Raw genomic sequence first — 12,616 nt, forward strand, 5'->3', positions numbered from 1 at the left:
TTTCCTTGATTCTACCCCATTTCAAAGGGGTACAAAGCAGAGTCGGGAGGTTTATGAAATCTGTAGTAAGACATAGCTGTTACATCTTAGGAACTGTTAGGTTTCCAAGGAACTAAAAATTGAGTTTCTTAAACCCCAGCTTTAACAGTGTTAAGTTCTCCTATACGCACATCTTCCAGTTAGTAAGAACAACCCTGAAACCGATTGCAGGCACAGCAGTTGTGGCTTTCCTCATCAGAAGGAGCTGCAGCATGCTTTGAGCAGCTCTGCAGCCCTTCACCCCAGGTTTTGCTCGTTATGGTGCCTCATTGAACAGCTGTAACAGAGTTGTGCTGGCAGCCACGTAAGAGGTGCAAGTCTATTTCAGAGCAAGGCCAATCACACCCGAATTTAAGGGAAACTTTAGTTTTTATGTTAGCACGGATAACATCATTCTACTCAGTCAGGCTCATTTGGGCTAACCTGCACTGAAAGCTTGAGGCCCCTTAGTACTGTGCAGTGAACTCCAGAGTACAGAGTAAATTAACTTACTTTTAAAAGCAGAGGCAGCCTTGTTCTCTGCCCTAGCCTGCAAAATAAAGCATTTTGCAGTAATACCTTTCTGCAAGGCTATGCATTTTGTTTCTTGTATTACTGCACTTAAATATGCTTTGACTAAAACAGCAAATGGAGGGCAGGCTAGAGAGTCAACATAGCCTGGGTTCAGCTGACTGTAGCTAAAATAACTTAATACATCTGGAGACGCAAACATTCCAGAAGAGCAAATAGGAAGACCTTAGTGCCTTTGCATGTGCCACAGGTACACCTACTTCTGAAATACTGCAGCCAAGTACTCCGCTCCAAGGAACATACTGAACTATCGGAAAGGACACAGAAAGAACAAACAGTAATATCACAAGAATTGGGAAAAATGTCATGGCTTGAACTCTAGGCGTCTCGCAATATTTAGCAAATTGCAGAGGAGCTAAGGGCAGGTTTGACTGCAGTCGATCCCTCTGCCAAGCACTTTGCATCGTGCCTCGGGCAGTCAGCAGATGCTGGAGCACTGATTCATAACCCATGGGCCAGCCCAGCTGCTGAAAGTCCTTTTCTCCTTTCTGGCTGTGCATTACCAATACCCCTTAAATCCCATCTGATGAGCAGGGGGTTACAAGGCAGATGGGCAGAACCACCACCCGATCAGCAAGGACTAAGGCAACTCTCATACTCCAAGGGTTATAATTCTCCCTAAAATCAACAAGCTCCGCTCATGGCCCCGCGGTCATTGTCCCTGGTGCAGACACAGGGCAGCAACATGTGGCCAGAAGTTGGGCAGGAGCTAGCAGGCCCACCTATTTCTGCAGCAGTCCCGAGTACAGGTGGCATCCATAGAGGAACTCAAGCCTTAAGAAAGGCTCAGTTTTGGCAAGTCTGGTTAATATGGCTGCTAATCGAAGACTCTGAAAGCTTCAAAGAATACATATCCTCCCAGAAGACAGTTTATTTTATCTATAGGTATTGGACATGCAGCAGGAATTGATTCAGCTAGCTCAGACTTAATGGCTGTATTTAACACCAGAAGGGAGCACAATCACTACTAAAGCAGATTTATGAGCAGGCTTAAGGGTACCCCCAAAGCACTACTCCTCCTGACACATTGCTACGTGAGTCACTCGGTGCTCAAGTCTCTTTAAAGGGCATTTCAGAAGGACTACCCACAGCACAAGCTTCAGAAGGGACCACCTGAGCCAGGCACTCCTGCTTGGGCAAAGAGCTTTCTGGATCCTGAAAAGCACTTATTACACAGCACCTTCTTTGGAGACTGAAAACAGTGACACCTAACTACCTCAAGTATGTTTGCTCCTCCTTTTTAGGAAAGGAGCAGAAAAAGCTGGTTTCCAATATCTTAAAAGTTCACAGCAGCATTTCAGAGCGGAGGTCCTTGTTTCACCTTCCTCAGTGGGCAGGCTACTTTCCCCCCAGCACCCAGGTGAACTCTGATTAGCGTTAATCCGCTGGTGTAGCCTCTAGAAGACCTTCATTCAGCCTCAGCGTTTAACGCTACTCCGATAAATCACAGACAGGGCAGAAGAACGTTTAAAGGAAGCAGAAGGAGCATGTGAACACTTTGGGTGGGGTTCCTCCAGCTGCAACAAGGTTTAACAGTTCCAACTTTGAGAAAGTCCCTTCAACAAAGACAGGAAAAGTCAAACAATATTAACATGCGTGGGACCAGCTTGCTTCGCACAATTGTTTAGGAATATTATTGATAAGAATTAATTTGTTGTCATTTAGATAATGTTTGACTATATTATAGAGCTAAGCTTCTATAAGAATAGGGAGCTAACTCAGACTTCTTTTAAATATGTATGTATAGGCTGTACATTACCTGGAGTCTGAAATAAGTGCTTCAAATAGCTATAGTCAAGCTAGTGTAGGTAATAGTCACTCTGAACTAACATGCTCGTGTCAGATATTCTTGCTCATATCTGCATTTCCCTAATTCAAGCTGAAAAGTGGACACACTAAGAGAAAGGAGGTTCTCAGGTACCTGGTTCAAATGAGAGATTTTTTTTTCCTAAGCTGGTGAAAGATTTGCATCAATCTCACAAAAATATGAAGTTGTGACTGCTTGTTTGAATGAGATCCTTTGCAATTTGTATAAACAAAAAAGCTAGTCAAATTAAATGCAGTAACAAATATCAAGGTGAAACTTCTGAAGCTACTAATATATCATTATGCCCATTTCAGCACAGCAGTACAGCATGGTAATTCTGAAGGCTGAGCTACCTACTAAGACTCACCAGTCACAAGGCGAAACTGAAGTGAATTTCAAAGAAAAAAACACTCAATTTTTGTGTAAGAACCTAAAAAGTGGCCCAAAATTTCAGTTAACAGAAGACTGAAAACTTTGCCTAAATGTCCCAACAGGGAAGAAGAAAAACACCCACACAGCACTTGTTTAGATACCTAAATAAGTCATTATTTTGCTGCCTAAAATACTGGGCAAAGGCCCTTCTACTGCATGGAAGAGCAGTCCCACTCAACCCTCTCCTGGGTGGCAGCAAACCTCCCTTCAATAGCTTGGCCTCAAGCATCTCACTTCACGATTCGGAGCAGGAATCTGTCTCACTCAGCATTTTCCTAGATACTACCCATCTTCTAGAAATCTTTGAGAGTCCCTGAGGAAGGGGACCACTGCTTCTAATTAAACCTGCCTCTCAAAGACTGGGGAAGAAAAATACCTCCCAAAAGGCATCATTTGAGGGCTGAAACGTTCCAAAGAGCTCTCTGGTAGATTGGCTCTTCGGGAGCCACAGCACTAGGTACAACACGAGGGCTGGCAGCACCCAAGCTCAAGAGGGCTACCTGGTCCTCCAAACCACTGGGGCAGATAAAGAGATCAAAGCAGCACATGAAAGACCTCAGCACATTGCAGATGTGTTTGAAAGCTGAATGTTGCACCTACACATGGTGTTTGGCACTACGGTTCTCTCAGGATCTCGTTTAGTTGTTGAACGAGTGAACCTTGGGAGGTATCAAACACCTGTATCTGTAACCCAAAGAGGAAACTGAGCACGAGTCAGCTCTGGGAGAGACACTTGACATGTCTCATGCAGAGGCACTATCAGGTTTTATTGCCCCACTATGTGGGAAGAAAGACGTGTGCTTCTGCTCATCAAGCTGAGCAGAGTGGGGACAACACAGGGGTGACACCCACATCGGCACTGTTCGCATGGAGCTGACGGAGGTGTCACTGCCCTCCCAAAAACATGCTGTCCTGGGAGGTTGCATGGAACAGAGCAGACAGTCCAAAATAAAGCACTCGGGCTAATTAAAATATGAAAAATTAATTGTAGAAGTGCTCCAGTGGTGCATATATTTCCACTTGCTGTTAGCATTACTGTTAAGGCAACTGATGATAACATAGCACAGACACAATGGCACCAGGCTCTGCCTCTTTGCAGTCCTCTGACTTTGTTTAACAGTTTCACTCATTGAGTATTATGCTCTTGTTTTCTCCTGGTGTTGAGTGACACTCCTCTTTGATTTTAGCAACTATATTGTGCCAGGTGCAGTTTCAGGTGTGGTGCTCCACAGCCGACTCATGGCACCAGCACAGAAGAAAGCTGTCTAAAGCTACCACTGCAAAACAACCCCATGTAGAAGGGATTATTTCTGGAGTGGAAAATTCAGTGCTGTACAGGACAAGCTTTCCTTGACACTGTTCAGAAGTGGAATAAATTTATGAAAGTGTGACCAATGATTCTTGGAAGTGGGATTAATCAATACAAGAACTTGCTACTATGATCATTTTGACTCTGAACAGCAAAGGATAATTCTGATTTGTTTGCTTTTAATAGATAAAAAAATCTGTTGTAAACATGACTTAAGAGTAATTTGATTCCCTACCAGATTCAATAAGCAAGCAGTTATCCAAATTATCAGGCTCACAGGGAAAAAAACTTATGAAAGACTATCTTAAACTTATCCCGTAGTGAGAAAATTTGAAAGTTAATGTCAGTGAATGAGGTACCATATTCTGGAATACTGGAAGCACTAATTGATATTCCACTTCTCTGAGAAGTTTGCTTTTTATTTTGGCAACAAAGACCAGGGAAAGGCACTGATATCTGGGGAAACTATTTCAATGGAGCTGCCAAACTGCAACCTACAGGATGACAGAGATATAATGGACCCAGAGCCTCTGCAAATATCTTGCTCTCCAAGAGCACATAGTTGGCAGGATTCCCTTCTCCAGTAACAATGTGTGAATTAATGATAAGGAAAGGGCAAACTTTTAAAAATAAGGTGAACAGATTTTTCCACTAGCAAGAAAAGAAAGCTGCAGACACTTAGTCTAAATTATAAAAACAAAACAAGCTATGAGTAAGTGTATGCAAGGAATCATATAGGATTATATAAGAAACTACCCAAATTTAATTAAACAGTAGCTGTACTAAGTTCCAAAGTGTTCAGGTGCTTTGTTTTAGTCAATTATCTTTCAGTTAATCAGCTCTGTTATTCCTGCTTCCAGGAGGAAGAGAAAGCATTGAACTATGAGAAGGGGGGGGAGGGTGCTGCCCTCAATACATTGACATTTTGCACTTCAGTAGCTGCTTCCAGCAAATTTCTACACCTCCTAAATCTTTCCTCAGCTCTGCTATTCTCATTTCACAACTGAGGAAATCAAGGCATGAAGAGTTAAAAGACATGCCCACGGGCTCAAAGGAGTTTCACGACAAGGCGCGTGCGCAGTAGAGACATGCCTGGGCCACCGCCTCACCTCTCCTTCACCAAGCCCTGCCTGCTCTTCTGCGTTACAGGCTCAACTGTCCAGGCGCTAAATCGTCCATGGGCTATGGCCACTACCACAAAAAAGAAGTCTTCTAAAGGCCCCTCCAGCTGTGGAAGAATGCAAGAAAATTGCTTAGGCAGGAAGAGTTTCAAAGGAAAGGTACATTAAATTAGCTGCCCTTTGACAGCAAATGAGAACTCATGGTTGCCACAGGCAACTCCAGGACTGCAGGCCTGTGTCCTGGATCAGGACATTTAGCCCAGGGTACTTTAAGAAAATACTACTACTCAGTTATTATATCCCGATGATCTGGATTGAGATATGCGGCTGGCAGGAGTTGCCTGGCTGTTTCCCCTCTGAAGACTGTTTTAGTTGGCACTTGCAGATGCTCTTTTGTGGCGTAATTGCAAAGCAGGCTTGGTAACATGGGATAGGAACAAGAGCTTTTTGTTGCCTGGAGCTTCATAATCTTGAAGCATGAGTTACTCTTACAGAGAAGAAAATAAAGCTTTTGCTTTTGAGTGGAACTGCTGCAGGTTCTCACAGGCAGCAGATGAAGTCCGAGTTCATCGTGTGGCTGGTGATACCCAGAAGCCGAACACAGGAGCTGAAGGGTTGTGCCACCTCAAATACGGCAATACATCATGGCCAGATGCCCATGCTTTTCAGTAAATTTTGCTCTTGCATGCTCCTGCTGATAAGATGGAAGCAGGTTTTTTTTTTTTTTGCTTCCAGTGACAGGCTCTCTTGCAAAGAAATGCTCTGTCAGAAATACTTTGTCAAAGGTTATGCTAAAGCTAATCCTGAGAGAATTTAGCCCATTGCCTTAGTAGGTTGTTCCAAACAACACTTCTGCCACAACAATATGGAGCTAGATTTAGCTTTCCTTTATTTATTCAATGGGATTTTTGTCACTCTAAGGGCAAAATCAAGTCCAGTGAGGCCTCACCAGGATGGCGGTCTGTTCTGGATGGTTCTCCTGGAGCACAGGGTCCTGCCCTGCTGCCACTCTGGCCAACACCCACATAAACATGCTGGAGCTAGGACTATTTCCCCACAGGAGCGGCTGCTTCCGGTCTATCCAGCTTGCTTGCTCAGTCTCCTCTGCTTCTGGAAGCAGAGGAGGTCCAGACAGCCTTGAATCCTTCATGCCACCAGCTAAGATGTGGTAGTGCATCTCCGCATAGCTACAGTAAGCCCTCCTCACATACTGAATTGCGGTATTTTCCCTGAGATGAATAACTGCAGTGCTCAGCCTGGCCACCCACACCAGCAGGCATGTTGCAGGGGTGCGGAGGACAGGACAGATGTGGTGGAAGGGGTTCCCACAGCACAGATGTCCTCTCAAGCTGGTCCTCTTCCTCCCCTTGCCCCCAGTCTCACATACCATCTGAAACTCAAGTGCCTAAAACATCCAGCAGCCATGCACAACTGCGCTAGAAATAAATACTACTTTCATGGCACTTTTTAACACCAGAGCCACATGGCTGTTTCACTGCGTCACACAAAGTCTGTTTCTCTAAACCATGGCAAGAAGTTTTAAATTTTGCTTCTGCCTGCAATATGTTATATTAAAACGAACATTTCCAAAAAATATCTGAAAGACACAGGTAATAGCATCTAGAATTAAGCATTAGCAAAAATAATTCCTTTGCATTTTTATTACTGCTAACTACTCAGCTGTCCTCACCCAACTTCTTAGTATTTTTGTAGGTATAGTTTTGACTGAAAAGCCACCCAGCACACACCCTCCTTATGTTCATAGTGCTCATTGCTAGTTCACTTGGGTCACCTATCCCCTCCCCAAAAACAGAGAGGGCTTTCCTTCGCCCTGCCCTTTGAGCAATTCAGAAGATTCATTCCAGGACTAATTTGAGACGCTGCACCTAGTGAGCTAAGCATTAACAAGTTACCATGCCTCATCTGTCAACAATTCTAAGCCAAAGTTGCTATTAATTTCAGTTTCAGCAGCTTTTGTTTAAATGCACTTGAGAGCAGAGACACTGAATTGTAGGAGGGAGCAGAAACAGCAGGTCTGGCAAGAGGGAAGAGCGTCCTTAGAGGCCCAGGGGTCTGCGACCGTCCAGGGGCCGCCACAGCCAAGGCGAAGAGCCGGGTTTACAGCAGGCAAGGCGGGAAGAGCACGAGGAGTCCGCCTGGTGACCCGCAAGAGGAAACTCCTCCCTGAAATCTTCCCCTTACAGCTTTTATCTGTAAATGAAGCAATAGCTTTGAACTGGGACATCTGAATGCCTCTTTTCCTGGAGGGCTGAACAAAATATTTTTCCCACTTTAAGAGAGACAAAAAGCTCAGCCTGAACAAATACTCCAGACACTCCCTCCCAGCAGGAGGAGCTGATTTTGTAACTTGTAAATTGTAATTTATGGGATTAGATTTGGGTCCGAGTCCAAGGCCCAAAATAAGCTCTTTAACCTAAGTGTTGCTTTACAGTTTCATACCTATACTTGTCAGAGCCGAGCAGGTTTCTACATTAAGATCAAGATTATTTCTCTACCTGACGGCTGCAGCAGTGTTTTCCCGTCAGCTCCAAGGTAGTGACCTGGTCACTTGGAGCAGAGATTTGCACCACGCGGGAGCACACGGCACCCTGCAGCAAGGGGTGCACAGGGCGCGATGTTGCTACCGCCCTGGGGTGCGAGCTACATACAACCCACGGAGCCAGCCTACGGAGGAGAAACACCTCGTCGGTCAAGAGGGGGCTCTACCAACCTTTCCTTATGAAACTCTGAACTTCCGCTCATGGAGACTACAGCCAGTCAACACAAACACCCAAATCTGCCAGGGATAAATAACTCTGATCTAACTGTTAAAAATTATGAGGTCTGACTTTCAACAACAGAAGTGAAATTACTTGTACGGTTACTGACACTGTTTACACGAATAAGCATTGCACATTTAAATGACTAATGAGATTGCAAGTACAGTGATCATGCATGCAGAGCAGTGTTTACTATCTTCAATCCTGCATACTGAAATTGCTTGAAAACATTTTGGACAGAATGGGGATTTCACAGATACGCTCTGCTGAAGACAATTTGTAGGCACAACCCATTATTTGAGAGCACAGTGTCTTCTCCAAAAGCAGAGCAGCCATCTACCACAGAGCTCCATGGAGAGCTGCAGAGGAGTGCTCGTGGCAGGGAAGGAAACATTTTCACAGTATCCTATACTCCTTGATCAAGCAATGCATTCATGAAGTAAATAAAACAGCTGAGTCTGCCATACTTTCCTTGAGCTTTTGAAAAGCTCTAAATTTCGGACACAGAGGACAAGTTCTCAGTCCCTAATAGAGCAGCGTTCCCATGCACATCTGACGGAGGCACTCGTCCCCTCCTGAGCCACCCAGTCATCTCAGGTTCTACAGGGCGCTGATCTGATCTGCCACAGGAGCAACCATGCTTTTCACCTTTTCTATAGCTCGTCCACTTCGCAGTTCTGCAAAACCCATGCTAGGAAACTGAAGGAGGACAAAAAAATTAAGAGGAGAGGAAAAAAATCCTAATATTTGTATAACTGAGCAAAACTTTACCTTGGCTTTGAATAGTGCTTTTTGATTAGCTGGGTTATTTTCTTCTCATGAAGAAGTTATTGACTGTATTTAGCGAGAACAGCATACAAATCCTGGTGCTTTTTACCTCCATTGTCCAGTTGAAATAGCTCCAGTAAAGCACAAAATGCCAGCCATCATGCTTTATCTTTGTTTTTAGTTTTAACTCTCCATTTAGAATTTAATCTAAACAACCCATTTGCCAAACAACGCCTTCCTGCTCATGCTGTTTTAATTTCCTCAGAAAGAATCCCATAATATGCTAGGCAAGGCATCAACAATAATTAAACCCAACAGTGATTGAAAAATCAAATTTTCAGGGCCTTGCAACAAGCCCTAATGAATTCCAGACTTGCCTTCACCGACTTGCTCAAACTGGTTGCGCGACACTGCCAAGCCAAATTAAAACTTGACAGTATTTCACCCCGTGCCCAGAAAAAGTGCCCTTCTCATGATTCAGGAAATTAAACAGCCGTCTACTGCAAAGACGCCCATGTGCCTTTGGACATATATCATTCAGACAGCCATCCAAGTTCTGTATTTTTTATTTGTTTTTCTTATGTCATTTCATTTCCCTTTTGAGGGGCAAACTAGCTGGGACTTTTCCTTTTTTATACTATTGTGCTTGGTTCCAGTTGAGGCGATACAAGACCGACAGCTTGTCAGAAAAGTTATGCAGAGGCGCTGCATTACCCCCCCCCCCGACTTGCTCCACGCGGGTTTTAAGCTCGATGTTGCCTAGCTGTGAGCAACAACGAGAAGACAGGTCACACCAACGCTGCACCCCTCCACCTTGGGGAAGTTGTGTTATTCCCTTCACCGATTTAAGCAAAATTAAAGTTAAAGATGACATCTTGCCCTTTGCCCTGGCACTGAGGGGAGCTAAATATCAAGCCTTACATTTTTGGGAAGGCTCTGATGGATTTGTGCATTTGGAGGAGTTCAGAGCGTATTTTTCCCCTGAGGGCACCACAACACGGGGTGGATGGAGAAGGGGAGAGACAGAGGCCCCTGAACGCGGATGGGCGGGGGCCCAGGGAGGCTGTGCTGCACAACCCCACGCACCCGTGGGAAAGCTCCCTGCCAGAGCCACCACTTTCTCACGAGCCCAGGCAGGACTTTCCCCCAGAGTCACTGGCAGCACACTTCCAAGCAAGCAGGACAGAGGGACACCTCCACCTCCGAGGCAGATGGCCCTTCCCATCCTGCAAGTTAGGAAGGGATTTGAGGACAGCATTGGCAAGACGTTTCTCAGGAAATTTGGCAAAAGGCTCCATCCCTTCCCTGGAGGAGCCACAGCCCACACCACACCCGGCAGCCCCACAGGGGTCCAGCCCGCACACCCCAGCTCAGCCACTCGGCACCAAGATGGGATTGACAGTCTGGGAACTTAGAAGGGCTGACATCAAACATCCAGCTCATCTCCTAACCACGCAATGACATAAAGGCCTAGCAAGTAAGGTCATAAGAACACCTATTTCTGGGCAATCCATTCCACACGTTTTTATCTAGCAATTAACATCCCTTCCCTTGAGTTTGGCACCTGACCAAGAGGAGAACACAGTTATCCTGGGTCACCTGCCCAGAGGAGACAGTGGAATATTTTGTGGGATTTTCTGGGTGAAAGCAAGCCTTCAATAGCCTGATCAGGAGGAGTCAGCAATTCCTCCAGAGGAGGCAAGACTAGGAGAGGCAGTGGGCAGAGATCTTACACAAGCTAACTTTAATGACAAACCGTGGCTTTTCTCACTGGAGCGTTACCAAAGCAGATGTCACGTACAGAAGCAAGAGCAAATGCAGACGCATCTTCAGACATGCCCACTCGTGGCTGGGCAGGACCAGAGAGCACCTGCGTGGCCACACGTGCCTGAGCACGATGCACAGCTACACGCACCCTGCCTTGCGGTCCTGCCCTATACACCTCCTCCTGCCAAAGCACAGGAAAACCAGTCCGCTGAGATACTTCAGAGGTTCCCTCCGCGCTCCCAGCCGAGCGCGCTGAAGCGGCCCATCGCTCACACCGCGTAGCGCTCCTCCCCTCGGCATCTGCTGCCGCAGCTTCGCGCTCGGCCCCGGCGCGACCGCGGGCGCCGGCGGAGCCTCGCCCCGGAGAACGGGAAGGGCGAGCTCCGAGCGAGGCCGCGCAGCGGCGGAGGCAGCGCGCCCGGCGCGGGGCCGAGCGCAGCGCCCGCGCAGCGCCGCCCCGGCCCCGCCAAAGCCCCTTTCCGCCGGGGGGGGGGGCTCGGCGCTCCCGGCGCCCCCCCGGCCCCGGCCCCCCGCGCAGCAGCAGCAGCACCGCAGCGCGCACCCACCTCCCGAGCGAGCGCCCGCCGGGCTCGGTCCCTGCGCGCAGCGGCTCCAGCGGCTCCAGCGCGGCGCGCCGCCCGCCCGGCCCCTTTCATTGGCGGCCGCAACTCCCTCGGAGCCCCCGCCAGCCAATCCGCGGCGGGCCGCAAACTTTCTCGGCCAATGGCGCGCGCCCGGGGCGGTGCCGGCTTGTCGGGCGCACGTGTGCGCGGGCGCGCAGCGGCGCGGAGCCCCCAGCCCCGACTCCCAGCCCCCGCCCGCCCTCCGCGCCCGGCACCCCTGGCACCCCCGCTCCTTCACGGCCGGGGCTGCGGCGCCTAGAAGCTGCAAGAAAAAAAAAAGGAAATAACAAGGGAAAGGAAAAAAGAAAAAAGGGAAAGAACAAAGACAGAAAAAGGGAAAGAAAAAAGGCAAAGAAAAAAGACAGAAAAAGGGAAAGAACAAAGACAGAAAAGGGGAAAGAAAAGGGGAAGAAAAAAGAAAAAGCAAGAGAAAAAAGCCAGAAGAGGGGAAAGAAAAAAGAAAGAAAAAGGGAAGGAAAAAAGACAGAAAAGGGGGAAGAAAAAGGGAAGGAAAAAAGAAAAAGGGCAAGAACAAAGAAGAGTGCCCCTGGGATACTTTTAGCCCCTGTCCCCAACCTGAACGTGGGGCCACTGCCCACGCCGCCCCTCCAGCGATGGCAGAGGAAAGGTCGCAGGGCCCGAGGGGCTGGTTTAAGCCCCGAGCAGCGCTAAGGTTTTTCTCTATGAAAGCGGGACCAGGAGGGGAGGGAGCTGGGACTGCGCGGCGCTGGGGTGACCGCGGCCTGCCGAGGCGGCTGGCGGGGCAGACGCTGCTGGCGTGGTGGTGGCAGCGAAGCGAGAGCTTTCCGGCAGCGCCGCCGCGCTCGGGCGAGGCCGGCGTGGCGGCCGGTCGGGGCTGGCCGCTGGCCCCACGCGCCGCCAGGCTGGAGGGAGGCCAGTCGCCGAGGCGTGGACGCCGCGACGTGCGGGGGAAGAGGACTTCTTGAACCAGGCAAGAATGCGCTGGGTCCGTTTATCACAGAAGACAGACATGAAATATTTTTAGCAGAAGATAGTGTCTAAAATCATGCTTTTCTTGTAATTTTAATATCTGTTAAATGTTGAACAATAATCTTTTACCTTTTCATGTTCCGTATGTGAAACAGCTCGGTCTTCTTTACAGCTTTCAGCAGACATTCCTGCCTGCTCTTGCTTTGGCAGAGAGCTCTGAACACAAAGCCCCTTTGTGCGGGTGAAAGTAAGAGGGCTCCGCGTGCTTGTGTGCTCAGCGCTCCCCCGGCTCCCCCTTTCCTCCGTCCCCTGGTGTTCTCACTTCCCGGCCATGCCCGAATCCAGGCACCGGGGGAAGCCCGGGCTGAAACAACAAAACCCAGGAGCCAATTGCCTCCTTTTGTTCGGCGACCGAGGCAGACCTGCCAGGCACCGAGAACAGAACCACA

The 12,616-nt window shown here is 48.0% G+C and overlaps 1 protein-coding gene across 1 annotated transcript in view; it reads right to left on the bottom strand.

Moving 5' to 3' along the window:
- The window catches only part of LMCD1 (LIM and cysteine rich domains 1), a 41,003-nt gene extending 29,741 nt beyond the window's left edge, over window positions 1-11,262 (bottom strand). Inside the window, exon 1 of the mRNA XM_068907193.1 lies at window positions 11,160-11,262. Within this exon, the coding sequence (XP_068763294.1) occupies window positions 11,160-11,249 (90 nt within the window). The 5' untranslated portion in view covers window positions 11,250-11,262. The remainder of the gene's footprint in view (window positions 1-11,159) is intronic.
- Between the last annotated feature and the right edge of the window lie 1,354 nt (window positions 11,263-12,616).

Source organism: Struthio camelus, chromosome 14 (genome assembly GCF_040807025.1).
Source record: "Struthio camelus isolate bStrCam1 chromosome 14, bStrCam1.hap1, whole genome shotgun sequence".
In the NCBI taxonomy this organism is placed as follows: domain Eukaryota; kingdom Metazoa; phylum Chordata; class Aves; order Struthioniformes; family Struthionidae; genus Struthio; species Struthio camelus.